The 16,232-nt window shown below is 39.1% G+C and overlaps 1 protein-coding gene across 8 annotated transcripts in view; it reads right to left on the bottom strand.

The window, feature by feature from the left end:
- LOC104641002 (cadherin-6) overlaps positions 1-16,232 on the bottom strand; it is a 111,593-nt gene that overhangs the window by 42,952 nt on the left and 52,409 nt on the right. For all 8 annotated transcript variants that reach the window (XM_075744862.1, XM_075744865.1, XM_075744859.1 and 5 more), the window contains one exon: positions 14,957-15,313. In XM_075744862.1, coding sequence (XP_075600977.1) covers positions 14,957-15,184 — 228 coding nt within the window. In that variant the 5' untranslated portion in view covers positions 15,185-15,313. The remainder of the gene's footprint in view (positions 1-14,956; positions 15,314-16,232) is intronic.

The raw sequence follows: 16,232 nt of genomic DNA, 5'->3' as shown, positions 1-16,232 counted from the left end.
AAAAAGATTGTCCTGATATCAAGAACTATAGGAGGAATAAAAAAAAAACCACCAAGGAAAAATACCCACCAGGGTGATGCTTATCTTTCTGTTTCTTGAGAATATCAAAATGTCAGTGATTATTCTCATTCACTCTTAAAAGTAGGAGTGCCAGTCTATTCCCCGTAAATGAATGACACTAAGGGAAGCTAAAAAAAGAGTTTTGTGCTGCTGAACAACTTCAGGAAATGAATGGACCAAAAAGCACTAAGAACATTTCAAGATTTAGAAGCAACCAGGTACTCAAAAGGCAAACTGAGAATAAAAGATGGTGGTATCTGATTTCAAAACAAGCAAACAAGACATAGAAAAGGCACTGTAATAAGAGTAAAGGGTACTGGAAAGGAAAAATAAAATAGGGAGTAAGAAATAGAGTATGAAGAACCCTGGAATAAGAATTTGCTGTTTGACCAAGGACAAGAGGCAAAGCACACTCAATTTGGACCTTCCAGGCAGGCTGGAAGGCTCCTGTCATTCTCTTTTTGTGCGGGCTATATGTGAGGCTGCATGGCCCAAGATAGACAGGGACAACAGTTTGGCAGATGTTGTGATCCTTGGTTTATGGAATAGGCTGCCCAAACAGTAGTTGGGAACCTATTGTTCTATTTTAAAAGTATGAAGATAAGAATAAACATCCATCCTCTGGTGACTCACACCTTTATTACACACCCTTCAAAATCACAAATGGGTTTTCTAACCTGAAGTGCAAACATGCAGCCACAGCTAATCAGCTTTGCAAAAAATCAATTGGAAAGTGTCAATCCTTTCAACATTGCCTAGGGCCTATCAACTCTTTTCCCTCTTGGGTTCCCCAACTGCTGCTGCTCTTCATTGTGATTAAATGGGGACAATGCCACAAGAACTTTTGTCCTGCACTGCAATACCTCAGACTAGAAAGGTCCCTTATTCTGTTGGCCCTTCTCTCTAGGGGCAAGTCATTATCAGATTTTAATGAATATTTAGCAAAGCCACAAACTAGGTAAAGGTGTCTCCATGTTCTCCTGAGCTGTGTGCTGCTCAGCTCTTCTGTGCTAATGCAGTTTATTTGTTCCTCTTCCTATTATCTCTAAGCACAATTATAGCAGGAATTTACAAAGTTTGCCTTTACAAAGACAAACAGGTCTTTAATTTATAAGGCATAAGAGACTGTGGTGCCAAGTCTGATCTCTATACATATGGGCCCTTGAATTTCATGTTCTTTTATCAAAGTTCTTGCTTTTCTTTGAACTGCTGTATAACAGTAAGAAAGATAGCCAATCTTCCTTTTAGGCTCTAAGAAACTCAAACCAATTCTGCCTCTGAGTAATAACCCACCTCTCACTTAAAAAAAATAAAAATCCTTGTTTGTAAACTAAATTTTCCCCGGTTTTACTTAGAGCAGTTGCATTTCATTTTGTGTGAAAGATTAGAGCGCCCTGTCCAGCTAAACAGTAGTGATGGTAACCAAAGACCATTATACACACTTCTGCAATTACCCTCACAAAAAGCATGGAGATCTGGTTGCTCTCTTAAAGAAGGCCAAGGCAGTTTAAAAAAATACTGTTTTCTTTGTCATACTGACCATCATCCCTTTTTGCCAGTCTTTTTAAACTGTGTGGTAGCAACAGTACCTGGTAGACATGAGGAATGGTTTTAGTTGAGGCATCATCATTCACTTACTTACTTACTTAAAAGCATAAAGGATTTAACCACCCCCAGACTTGTCATACCCTCGCTCAGGTACTAGTAAAACTCCCTTACATGAATATCTAAGCAGAAGATTAGGAGAGAATAAAAAATATTTTCTTACCTAGTGTATACAGTTCAGTGGTCAGGAATGAGAATTCAAGCCTTTGAATCCTTGAAAGCCATAAATAGCTGTACAAGTCAGTTTGTTTTGGGAGACAGACTTTCTCATCACTGCAAATTTACCACCATAACTGAATAGTCAGTTATTGGATTCAAGTGTGAGTCTTAAATAATAAATGGGAAAATTAGTTTGAGGCATCACTGATGATTTCCTTGGTATAAAAAAAAATACAACCAAGGATTGAAGCAAATTTAAGTGCGCCTCTGACAAAACACATGATATGCAAGGGAAAGATAGGCTTGTAGCCACAAATACAGGACTGGCAGGTTTTAATATTGTCTCTGTCACAGTCTTCCTGTCTGATCTTAGACAGATCACTATTTGATGCTTCTACATTCTCCCTGCAGTAAAATGTGGGTTGTTAACAATGTCCAGTTCTGTATGTAATGATTGTAACATGATTTGAGAGTCTTGGGTGTAATTTGCTCTGTGTTAGTTTGTGGAAAGAGTGAGGATTGTTTAACTGGCGTAAAGATTAGCAAGACTGTACCTTTGCCACAGCCTGCCGCATTTAGAGGATGGGGGGGATGTCCTATTCCTAATCCGGCTGCAATGCTAGAAAATCTAATTCCTCTAAGGTGTTTTGTTATTATCCACCAGCTGAAGGTTACTGTTACCACAGTTTAGCTAACGGATGGGGTAGATGTCAGAGTTTCTACACTCTGGGGCTGGCTCTATTAGCTCAAAAAATATTTGAAGGTATCTTAAGACTGAAGACTTTGTGGTAAAGTGAAAAGAAATACATGTGCTTTCACTTCTACCGGGTGAGCTGTGGGGTTAAGGAAAATTAGGTGCCTAACTTGTAATGACTTTCAATGGGAATACAATGAGTCCCCAAAGGGATGCATACCTCCCTGGGAAATCTCTCCCCTAAACCCCCATTTTTCAATGAGAATTGTGCATACAATTCAAAAGCACCTACTTTTGTTATAGCTTTTTTTCCAATCAGAGCAAAATAGTTCCAGTATCCTGCTACCTCTGTGTATCTAAAAGATGGTTATGTGCACAGGAAAAGGTATCTACTGCATAGTTAATGTAGCTCCACTGTTTAAGCTTACTAATTAACATATAAAGTACATCCCATTTTCCTTTTTGCAAGAAAAGATACTCAGTGAGCCAAAAGTCCCAGATATATATCTCATCTTTTAAAAATTACACAGGAAAAAAAAAATCGTATGAGTTTTCTTGAGTACCCAGCCATTTTATGGCAGAATGCTTCTGTGGGTTTGTTCTAAATATTTTTCAGTTAATTTGAAGATCTCCAGCTGACTGTAATGGGACTTCTGTCCTGTAGTGCATTACTCAATCAAAAAGGGAACTCACATAGTAGTAGATGACAGCAGGTATTCTACTGAAATTACGAGAAAATATTTTTTTCAGAAACAAGTACATTCAACAAACATGCACTTCTATAATTAATAATTTGTTTTACTATATGTCCCTTAATCTCTAAATTATGTAATGTGTGTAGTTAGTGAAATCATTCTGTATTATATGCCCAGCTTTGATTGCCTTTGATTTCTCAGAGAATTTACCCAGGGACAGTTGCTTACTCTTTATCAGTGGTCAGAACTATCCATGTCATCACTGAGAAACTGCTTTCTTTGGATTCATGAACTTTCAAAAATGCTTCAAAATTATATGGTGGGCAAATATAGCACCTTAATTAAGGTATATGAACAACTATATTTCTAATTCAGTGAAAACCTCTATTCTCCTGTGGATATAGGGGAGAATACATTTTAAAGATGAACTCAGAAAAAAACAAACCAAAACAAAAAAACCCTTGACCTAATATCCAGAAATGTTTTTACTGGCATATAGTTGAATAAAACATCAGGCTTCTTCAGCAAGTAACAGCTTCTGACTACTCCCTGATGGATGCGCTTGAAAGCAAATGCTCATCCTTTGCTTACTGACAAAGGTGACCCTTTGATATTCTGAGCACTTGATGCTGACAATCAAATCCTGAAATATGTGTATGAATTTTATATGCTATATAAAAGTGTGTGTGGCAGGGAGGAAAGTGGGAGAATGGAGAAGGGAGGATATAGACAAACACTAAGCCAAATGAGAACCTACATTCAAATTTAAATGAAGACTTAACAAGAAGGAAATTAATTCATATCCACAGGTTTAGTTGAGTCTTTAATCTATTTGCATGCCTGGATCATCTAGTTCTACAGTTCAGAAGCTGGGGAAAGGAAAAAATATCTCCATGCTCTCATGTTCCCCAACTTTGTTTCTTAACAAAAGTTTGTGTCCTGTAAACAGATAATTAAGGATTTGTGTGAGGCAGCAGGTACAGTCTAAAAGGCTGCACATTTAAATCTCAACAGGACCATCTTGAGGAAGGCTGCCCAACTAGGAATGTGTTTATGGGAAACCTTAGTCAAGGCTGCCATTGAGTAGATTATTCTTTCAAGTGAGTATTCCTCAATGTACATTACTCAGGACGTGAACCACATGGCTTGAAAGCTGCAAGAGAAGGACGTAGGCCCTTTAGAAAGGCCAGGCCAGGAAGGCAATGAGGTGGATTAGCAAAAGACCAACTTAGATAGATGGAGTTTTGCTTCGGAACAGGTGACAAATCAGTCAAGAGCTTGCGGATAAGAGGACAGACCAACACAAGACATCACAGTAGGCATCTGCTACAGAATTAAAGAAGATGAAGCCTTCTTTAGACAGATGGAGGAAACCTGATGATTGCAGGCCATAGTACTCATGGGGAACTTTAATCATTCTGGTGTCTGCTGGAGGGGCAATATGTCTGTGTGCAAGCAACTCAGGTTTCTGCAAAATGCCGTAAGACAATTTCTTGACACAGATGATTGATGAGTTGACCAGAGGATGCATTATGTTGGACCCATTACTCATGAATAAAGAACTGCTCAGGGATGTGAAAGTGCAATTTTCCCATAGGCCCCAAAGATCCTTGAGGTTAGCAGAAAATCGTGGTCGAGTATAGTATTATCCACAGAAGACAAAACCAATAAATTAGGAACCTTTTAAGTAAATTGGACAAGCTCAGTTCTGAAGGACAACATTGGATGCATCCAGGGATGGTGACAGAATGTTTTCTTTCTATAATGTCTGAAAAGTCATAGTCATTGGGGAAGGTTCTTAAATTCTGAAAATAAGGAAAGTCACACCTGTTCTAAAGAAGGGCAAGAAGAAAGATCTGGGAACTAGACACTGGCCAGCTATACTTCAGTTCCAGGGAAGGTTATGAAGCAAAGCTGCTTGGAAGCTAAATCCAGGCACATGAAGAAGCTGCTTTGGAACAACCAACATGGATTTAGTAGTGGAAAATCATGCTTAACTAACCTGATTGATTGCCTTCCATGATGGCATGGATGGCACTATGGACAAGTAGAGAACAGTGGATATTGCATGACTTTAGTAAGGCCTTTGACACAGTCTCCCATAGTATTCTGACAGTGAGATATGGCCTGGATAAATGTCCAATAAGGTGGGAGGAAAATTGGCTGGATAGCCAAGCTCAAAGGTTGCGATCTGTGGTATGAAGTCTGATTACTAATGATGTTCCTCAGGGGCTGATACTGAGGGTCAATGCTGCTTCATGTCTTTACTAATGACTCAAATGATGGAATGCATCCTCAGCAGTTCTGCAAATCATAAAAAAAAAATGGAGGTTGGGTAGGTGAAATGCTCTCAATATTGAGAAAGTAGAGCTTCTATCTGGAGAGACCTCCACAGCCTGGAGAAATGGATTGATGGAAACCTGATGAAGTTCAGCACAGGCAAATGCAAAGTCCTGCATCTATGCTGGAATGATCCCTTGCAGCAGTATAGGCTGCATAGATAGCAGTTTTGCAGCGAAGGATCTGGGCATTCTGGTAGACAAAAAGTTGAACATGAATCAGCAGTGTATCCTTGCCAAAAAGAAAGCCAACCAGCTTCCTTTAGCAAAAGCATAGCCCATTGATTGAAGGCTCCTCCATTCAGAGCTTGTGAGAATACAACTGGAGTACTGCATCTAGTTTTGACCCACTTCTATTAAAGAAAGATATTAACATATTGCAGTGAGTTTACACAAGGGTCACCAAGAGGGTTAGGGGGGCTGGAGCATATGATTAATGAGGAGAGGAGAGAGAAATGGTTTTGTTTAGCTTTGAGAAGGCTTATTGTTGTTTACAACTACCTAACGTGAGGGTGTAGAGAAGGCAGAGCTAGTGAAGACAGTGATAGGATGGGAGGCAATAGACACAAGTTGCAATGAGCGAAATTCTGATTAGATATTAGGAGAAAAAGAAGCAAAAGGAGACCTGATTAAGCACTGAGAGAAGTGCCCAGAGAAGTTGTGGAATCTCCATCCTTGATGATACACAAAACTTGACTGGACACAGCCCTGAGCAACCTGCTCTAATTGGACTGGCTTTGAGCAGATAGCCTCTAGAGATTTCTTCCAACCTTAATTATTCTCTGATTCTATCTGGCAGGAGTGATATTCAGTCCCAGGCTTCAGGTAATAGTTCAAGATCCAACATTTCCTATCTAGAAATGTCTAGGGCTCATTTTGACTGGAAAGCCTGGAATTCTTTTGGTGAGAATATTTGTGCTTATGCTATCCAAATTATTTAATACCTAGCATTTGTGGAATAAAAGAATTCTTTCTGAAGCACATATAATTGGTGTGATCCAATCAGTCTAAATAATCTAAAAGGAATCTTTCATAAAATATTTTCTGTAGGTAAAATAATAGGTATTTGAATAAGGTGGGTTTATCAAGGTGAATGATGTAGATTCTGACAGGCTTTGTTACTTGGAAGTAGCGTGAGGCTAAAGCTAACACCAGTTTACCATTACCATGAATATACATGCAAGAGTGTTCATGCACAGGGCATTAACTCTTGGCCTGCAACTCCCTTGGCAGTTGTTTTTCCCTGTGTACAGGATATTCTGTGAGGAATTTTAGCAGTGAGGAAGTTTAGCAGCATTAACTCTGCTTTAAGCAACTGACCTGAAATGTGTAAAACCACAGAAAGAGCATGGAGCGGAAAGAAACTATGAATGCTCTGACACCTCTGTTTGCATGCCCTTTAAATCCTCTGCCAGTGCCCTGATCAGCCTGATTGCAAGAACTGCTAGGTAGGAGGAAGCATGTCATAGAGCCAAAGGTACAGTTATAGCGTTTGGTTCTGTCTTGTAGTGAAATCTTCTATTAATGCTAGCATGATGCTAAACACAGAAATTATACAAATGACTTGACTTAACTTGATGTTGCCTTCCAACATGAACATATAGTATGGGCAAAGCTGACAAACATGATAAAGGCAACTACACGATCATTATTTGAACCTGTGCGGGACAGTAGAACCTTCTTTGTTCCAACAGACAGCTAATGGTGAAATATCACTTGATGTTTCACAAAGAGACAAAGTAAGAAATAATGCCAGATAGTCAATATCCCTATACAGAGAGGCCATTCCAGATAAGCTCTTCTGGAGTCCTGCTCTGTATACCACGACATATGCAAGTTGGGGATAGAAGGGCTGCAGTCGTCTTTGGATGATATGACTCCAAAATAAACAACTGTGAAAAGAAAACAGTGGAAAAGATAGTTCCAGCATAAACATTTGCTGATCTGTTTTTCCTCTTCTCCTTTAATGTACATTTTTAACTCCCAGCTCACTGTTTTATTTCTTTACAACCTTTGTTGTCCTGAGTTCTTTTGTGGAATTAGAAGAAAGAAAGGATTGATATTTTTCATTTCTCCTTTCCTTCCAGAGGGCGATTCTTCCCTTTCCTTCATCCTTTCCTTCATCCGCCACCTCAGACTTTCATGATAACTACAAGCTTCACTGAATCCTGAAGTACTTGCAAGTGCACGCTGAGGCTTGTTTCACCCCGTTAATGGGGAAAGCAAGCCACAGTCTGCATTAGCGCATACGGATCAACAGTAGCTATTCACATCACAACACATTTTGAGTTTGTGTTTTGAAATGTTACACTGACTGGCCACAGCTCCCAATCTGCTGCTGCCCCACTGTGAACCTGTGTTCACCAGTGAGGGAAATGGCGGCAAAAGGGAGTCACAGACAATATGAGTTTAATTTAATAAAGAGATTTCTCTAAGCTTTATGGTTTAATATTTTGGTGAGCCAACTGTAAACAACAAATGGTGGGATAACAATGGTTCTTTGCCCTGAGCCTGAAAGAGGGATTTTTTTTTTTTTTTTTCTGTTGCTAGCCTGCAAGTTCTATATTCATGCCATTGCAGCTTTATAGTGAGGACTTTACTGTGCTATACAAACAGATAAGAAAATAGTAATCACAGCTCCAAAGACCAGTGATCTAAGTAACACAAAATAAAGCATGAACTTCACCTGCAGTCTCTCCTTGGGGAGGAAGATTAATGTGTTCAGCTATTTTAATATAGCCAGAAGTCTAAGGGCACACGATTTTAAAAGACATGCAGATTGCCGACAAAGGTAGGACAGGATGATCTGTGAAAAGATGTGGCCCAAAATGTAAGCACTGCTCTGAGCAGGTCATTAGCATACGGAAAACAAAATTGTTTAGTTCAGGGCACAAAAAATGAAGAAATAAGAATTAATACAAATATTGGCTTGAGGATCCCAGGATTTGCTTGCTTCTCTGGGTAGAATGGGAAGAAGGGGAGGAGGTTATGTACCGTTACACTGTAAGTACTATCATGTGCCATAATGTAGGAAATGTGCTATGTTTGAAACAGATGGTTGTAAGGCTCTTATATTGTGTAATATATTTGGGTACAAGGATGATGCCAAGTAGATTCACAATTATGATGATCGTCAACATTAACTATGCTATATTTCCTGCCTTTTCATTTTCTGAATAACATTCTTGCCCATCCCACCCATTTCTCATTATCTCCTTTCTTAGCCCCATATGACGGTTTAAAATCTGCAAGCTGTTTCTGGATTGTCGTCCTGGGCCTCTAACCTCTCAACTGTCCCTCATTTCAGAGCTATCATCTGTATTCCACAGAGACCGACAGTACAGAGAACTTCTATCAGTGCCAGTAAATCTTTCAAAGAGGAGTATAAGACAAGTGTGTGTATGTGTATGCAATTCAATATAGGAATGAAGGGCAGTTGGGAAAGTCAAGTGGTGGAACATAAAATATGAATGATAGATGAGGAATAAAGGAAGTGCAGATGCGCCATGGCATTTGTTCTACCTTTTAAGAGAATGACAAGTATTCAGCGTATTGAAGCGGGAGGCAGGTGACCTAATCATTTAAATGGGGGGGAGCGAGGGTCTAAGAACTCTGGGTTTTATTTTTTTTTAAAATCTCGGTTTAGAAATTTCTGACTTTTAGCTGTGCATAACGTCATTTAACCTTCCTGTATATCAGTTTCCTCGTGTGTAAAAGGCTGGTCTTAATGCTTCTTTCACCACAGAATTAAACATATCATTGCAATTAACTAATATTGGTACGCATAAAGGACCTTGCAACTTTCTTGTCAGGAGCAAGGGCAGGAGTGCCATAAATGGCCCACAAAAGCCCTATGCCCTGCTAAGAGAGAAGTTCCTCTGCAGAGAGTGGTGCAGACAGCTGGTAGTGCTCCCCGAGGACTACAACACCCTCACACAGACGACATGTTGGAGGGAGTGTAAATCTGGAAAGGTGCAAAACTTTAGTCCTCCTCCTTCTGCATGGTAAAGGGTGTGGAGGTCCTCTGAAAGGCACAGCGGGAAGTCAAATTTCACGTGCACATTTAGCTGTGAAAGAAGACCATTGAGGGACAGGGGTCCAGCCCAGAGCCTTGTGCACATAACCCTCAGAGCACTTCAGACTGATGGATGCAACCTAGGGACGACTGATAGCTGTCTTCAGTTTTGCTGTGAGGAACTTCAAGCCCAGGAATTGTTCAGGACTGAGAGGTCATTCAGACACTTAAAGGCTGGCTCTTGGGCTGTCAGTTCTCTGGGAAGCAGAGTGCAGAATCTAGACCTGGAGGAAGGATATTCTGAGCATCAAAATAAATTGAAAACTGTTTTGAGTAGACTCCCTGAATAAATAGAAGTCACAAGTGGAACTGTTAATTTTAGACCTCATAAAGATAACAAATAATCACTGTATTTGGAAAAGGAAGCTGAAGGGCATCAGGTGTATATCATAGTTCAAGCTACAAGGTAAGGAAAACAAATACTGAACAAGTGTTTGTCAGTAGAACTGCATAAAGGATGTTAAAAGTGCAGTACAGACGGGAAGAGTCATTTTAGTATGACTTTTCACATCTTGCTTTTTTGAGGGAATTAAAGTTTTGATGATAAGTACAGAATGCTAGTGTACTAAAGATCTAAGACAAAGCAAAGTTTTCCCTTGCTAGTTATTATGTCATCCAACTAAGATATAATACCTTTTAACCATTGGAGTAACATGGTTAAAACATGGTTACCATGGAGTAACATGGTTACCATTACTGCCTCAAATACTGAAAATGCACAGACTGTATTACATGACAATAACTTCCATGTTTAAATAGCCCCTTTCACGTGCTCACAGCCAGATATTTTTGTCTCAGTTTGTGACGTAGTCCCACTACTTGCAATGGTTTGGAGAGATTCTACCTTTTGTTTGATTTGCTCCTGGTGAAATGCACTGCAAGGACAGTTCTGCTTGTCTTCAGAATAGTTGTAGCCAGAAGTAAAATCAGGCAAAAGAAAGGAAAATAGTACTGAGTCTATACTGTGATATCATTAGTTCATCCACTCCTCCTCCAAAGTAGGATCAATGGTACATTTAACCATTCCTGACAGAGGGGAACTTATCTTTCCCAGTGGTTCTTTCAACACCAAACAAAAGGATTCTGGTTTTGCCTAGAGTAATGCAGTATCATTTCTGCTTTGCCTAGCCACACAGCAGCAGGACTTTGACTTTATCTTCCTTGAAAAATGGAGTTGTCAGCAGAGGATGATTGTTCATGATGGGTTGTACAGGTAGTAACATCAGATAGCTTCCAGGCAAGTATACTGCTTGAACTATATGAACATCAATAAGACTCAGCAAAAATGAAAAGTATGTCTGGAAGTTTTCTTTTAGTGCCAGACAGAGAGAGTGTGACAAAACTGTTGTGCCTGTTGTTATCAGGAAAGCAAGTTTCTCCTTTCCACTGCAAGCTGCCAGAAGCTGTTTATGGGTTAATGAGCAAGATTTAAGACTTGTTCAGATCTTTCTTTAGTCTAAAATAAAGAGGCATCCTATCCTTTTATGTAACAATGATTTGTAGGTTTGTGCTCTGACAAGACCACTCAGTGATGGATGCCAGTACTCAGATTTTATGTAGCCAATGGGAGAGCTGTGCAAAGACACCAAGTGCATACAAATGGTAACTGTACCTTTGAGTATAATCTTGGAACAGGGCAGGTTTTTTTTTCACTCATTTGCCCAGGAATACCTGAAGACCTCTAGGGAATGTAGCATATATTTCTATATACAGCTGTACTACCACTTCATCGTTTACCTGTGATTTAGAGATGCATTCACCTCAGCCCTTTAACATTGTAATAAGCAGACACATGCACAACTCAATCTCTTAAAATCCAACTCAAATGTTGCAGATTTTGTCTAGGTAGTAGTGCTGGGCACTTCTCTACTTTGATGCTCATGTAATCCCTTTATTTTATTTTGGGATTGAGTCCCTGCCAAGTGCCATAATTTCTGAACCAGAAGAAAAGATATCTTCAGGTTAAAATGTCACTGTGCCCATCAATCACACTTCAATGAATAGCTGTAGTTCACAAGTCATTCACCAGTGCAATGAATAATTCCAGTCTAGAACTTTTCTGCAAGTTCCTTATATTATTATGTCTGAGACTAACCAAGACTGGAGGTGTGAATTCTAGTCTTTTTAAAAGGCTTTATTTCATGAATATACAAGAATGGAATTCAAGAATACAGGAACTGGATAATAAAATGGTGGATCTGTTGTCAGAGCCACAGCATACAATCAACTTGTACTGATAATACTGGGAGCTTCTTGTTGGCAGCCGCATATTCTTGTTCAGTGTGATACAGCAGCATATTTAGGCTGACAGTAAAAAAAAACAACCAAACAACAAACTGGGAAGCACTTTTTAATAGCTGACAGTACCCATGGGTACCAAAAAAGGGCTGCTTTGTTTTGTGTATGATTATGTAATTATCTCCTAAAAGATGGAAAACATTTGGGGTCATTGGATATAGAGTATACAGGGTATGGAGCACAGTAGTGCTCTGGTCCAAGACTTGGATGATGTTTCAACATTGTCTTCAGTGCTGCCTTGAGCTCTATCTTCAGAGAGATTATCTTTCTTTTTTATTATCTCAAACCTGAATGCGTTCCCCTTCACTTTTCTTCCCCTTCTCTCTAAAAAGCTATTATGACATAAATGTGGGTTTTGTAGTATAAACAGTTACAGGATTTTATGACTGTAATTTGGGCAGCTTATAGAAATAATGCTTTTTGTTAGAATCTTTCACAACAGATTTCTTATATCTCAAATTTTGATGTAGATGTTTGAATTAAACAGATGTTAACAAATGAAAAGACAAAACTAAAAACAGCTCGAGTAATTTTTTTTTTTCTTGTAGCTTACATGGAATATTTTTTTAATAATTATGATGCTAGTGCCCACTAGTTTTAACCACTAAACAGAAAAAAAACCCAAAAAACCAGAAGATCCAGGTCTGACTGCTTGTACAGTAAGACATAAACAGAATTCCCTGTTACATATATTGCTATTGTTTTAAAAGATTTTCCTGTTCACATTTGTTTATGATATAAGAGAATAAAAAGACTATAACCAAATATTATTACTATTTTTGGTTTAAGGTTAACGTTTAGTCCTCTGAGAAAAGATATGCTTCATAAACATGTTCATTATCCTCATTTGCCCACAGAATCGAGTTTAATTGCTCAGTTAAATTGCCTGGTTACCTCAATTTGGAGACATTCAGCTGTTTCTATCATTTATCCTCACACTAATACTCAACTTTCTCTAATAATAAATGGTTGCACTTCCATGCCCCTTGGCTAATTGTTCAATTACAAGGGTGTGAGCAGTTCTGGCATTTGAAAGACGTGTGAAAGGCCACTTGTGAACAGCCCAGGGACACAGAATCAATGACATTTATACATTATGTGTTGTTTCTATGCTTTGTAATAGTGAGTGTATTAAAATACCAATAGGCAGAAGAACAACTTTTTAAAATAACATCCACATTTTTTTTCTTTCTCAATGACTCCAGTTCAAACTTTCTTCATTTTCTGGTCCAACTAGATAATTTTTTAACTGTCTCTCAGCAAACTTGTCCTGCAGGAATATTCACTCCCCCATCAGTCCCTCTGAAACCAAGAGCTTCTACTCAAATTCTGCAGTGGAGAGAATGGGGGGCTTGCGGCCGAGCAGGTTTAATGTCAAAATTCACAGTGAAAATGACAGGCTGTAGGACCCATCTCAGCATCACACGATTTATCTTTGGAGAAGGAGATCCCCATCACCCTGACCACCCCGAGTAGACTGTGAAACAAGACAGTTTGTGGAGGACTGCTGTATTTTGTTTTCTTTTTTTTTTTTTCCCCCTTGACTCCACATTTCTTACCTGCTGGGTTTTTTTTTTTCTTTCACTGTCTCATCTTCTGTTTTTATTTGTGCTCTCTTTAGGTAACCTTTTTCTCCCAACTCCTATCCTCTACCCCCATTTGATGTCCCTTTCCTCTCCTCTATCTTCATTTCTCTTTGTAAAGTTTCCTCTCCATCCACCTCTGTCTTTCTAGTTCTTGCCTCTTACTCTCTTCTGGCTTTTTTTCTTACCCTCTTATCTTCCCTCTCTACTTCTCCTCTCTGAGGACTCTCTGCCTTTGGCTTTTTCCTGTAGATTGGGCTCAATGGTACCCTTCATGAATGCTGATTATCCTGGTCAGAGCTCTATGAGTATTACACCAGCTGAGTAGCTCTTCATTTGAATCATGCCTTGCAGCCATTTAGCAGGAAAGGAGTGTCACATCCAACTTTGATTGACAGCTGATTGGCAGGCAAGAAAAGCAGCCACCATCTCTCATGGGAATGCTCAGAAGCTTGCAGGGGGAGATAAAATGTCAAACCACTGTGATCTGCAGCCTTGAGAGATCAGACTAGATCAGACACAATCCCATTTCAGTTTGGAAAACTAAGCTGTATTGTTTCTACTTTGAATGTCATCATCAATAGCATAATTTCTGCAAGAGAGACTCCTACAGACTATGGCACCTTGGGCAGTGTAGGCTCGCTCTAGACTTACCACAGGTGCATTAGCTCTATAATTCACATAAAGGTTGTTACCTACATGGAGGTATGCTGCTCAGGGTGGTGGAAATTCTCACGGTTAAACTGTGATTTTTTTTTTTAAATTATTATTTTTTACAGACCCTTTTCTAACTGTCAGCGTGCTTTGAGCTTAGAAAATTTCAGCTGCCTGTTGCTTCTTATTGTATAAGCACAGTATGCTTCAGCTCTTTGTAATAGCATGGCTTGTGGTATTATGGTCATGCCACAGAGGCCTCAAGTGCCATCACAAAACCTCATCAGAAAATGGCTGCAACGTTATTGTGTGCAGTGGGGAATAAAAAGGGAAATGGTTACCTTTTGCTGGGTAGAGAGAATCCTTACCAAAATAGGGGTACTGTGAATCCTAAATATCTTGGACCAAAACCTCTTCTGGTTTATATAGTTTGACTCTAGCAAAATTAATGAGCATGAGTGAAAATGCAGATTACATTTTAAAGCTAAAAAACTGGCCTAGACACCCTATAATTAAGCTGCATTATTTCCAGACAAAAATTAAAAGGAAAATCTTTAACATAATTTTGCATGATTGGCCATGGCACTTACTGGTTATACGAGGAACTTCCTGTTGTTGATTACAATTTGAAGCTGACGTGTACTAACCTTTCTGCTGAATTACTCCTCAGCGGAAGCTGGGCAGACAGGAAGGTGAACTACAAGTTGTAGCAGGTATTGTTCTTACCTACTTGCTTTTGCAGGCTCTCTAGTGCTTCTAAAATCAAACCAGAGATGCGTATGAAAGGATCTTACCTTGCCAACGTATTGGTAGTCAGTTCCTGTGTATTCCTCCAATAAAAAGAACTGATTCCACATCCAGCTCCTTTTGGAACGATGGAGGTCTCGCCTGCTGTTTCCAGACAATACCAAAACCTTTTCCTTTTCTGGAAAGCCACTAGTCCTTTTGGATAACGGAGTTAAGAAACTTTGGTGGGGCTGACCAGCCCAAAACAGCAGCCAGAAGCAATGGTAAGTTCTCATCACGGCAATGCAAGAAGATCTAATTAATGACTTTTTTTTCTTGTCCTCAAACTAACCTACTTTACTGCACTGAATCCAATCTCATGCCGTCTTCCTTCTTTAAATAGTCTTTGCAGTCTCAAAGGATGTCTGAAAAGAAAAATAACAACATTTTAAGCATTTTCAGAGGTAATTAACATTCATCACTACAGCAATAAGTCCAAAAAAGTAGGAGAGTAATAGTGATTGTTGAAAAGCTGGGCAGTTTCTGGTTAAAAATGCTACAAGTGGTCCTTCAAATAACCTGAATGAATCTATATTGAGTAGGAGGAAGGAGTTGTGATGTTTGGGGTTGTGGGGGATTTTTTTCCCCTTTAACTCCTTTTACTTTCATTCATTGACTAAGGCAAACCAGGCTTTTCTCTTTTTACTGCCTGGACTTTGGGATGTAACTCATTAGTTTCTGACTGCGGATCCTGATGAGGTTACCTTATTACATTGAAGAAGGGCTAGCAAGAGTGCACGCTGTCTTCCCAGGAGGCGTTCTGTTGCTATAGTTATGGGCTGAAGAGCCTGAACTTAGATAACTCCAGGATTTTTCCCTCACATTTAAGGAGTGTTGCCTTTGACTTCATTTAGGAAGGGTCAGATAAACAGATTAGTAAAATAAATGTGCATATTTGTCAATATCTCCCACATACTAGACCTGTTTGATACTGTGTAGGAAGTTAAGTGGACATTTTAATTTCCTCAGTTACCTCCTGCCAGAGTTTTGTACTGAGTTTTGGATCTTTAAATACATAATTATATACGTAAATGCTTTCATTAATGATTTCTAAAAATAAAAAAAAAAAATCAGCTAGTTCATTTCTACCTGTGCATTTGTACTAGCTACTTCCTACTAATACTAAATATCAATGCACCTACAAAATAATTATGAAAATGATCCCTATCTCTGAAGATTACATAAAATGGCTATAGATACAGAACCACAGTTCAGTGTGGACAGTTCTTCTGTTTTTAAAAAAAGTTGAAAGCTTCTATTCAGGAAGAAGAAATGATACAATGT

The sequence above is a fragment of the Balearica regulorum genome, chromosome 2 (genome assembly GCF_011004875.1).
Source record: "Balearica regulorum gibbericeps isolate bBalReg1 chromosome 2, bBalReg1.pri, whole genome shotgun sequence".
NCBI lineage: Eukaryota > Metazoa > Chordata > Aves > Gruiformes > Gruidae > Balearica > Balearica regulorum.
The sequence above is the reverse complement of the archived record's forward strand: the minus strand, read 5'-3'. Positions and strand labels throughout refer to the sequence as shown.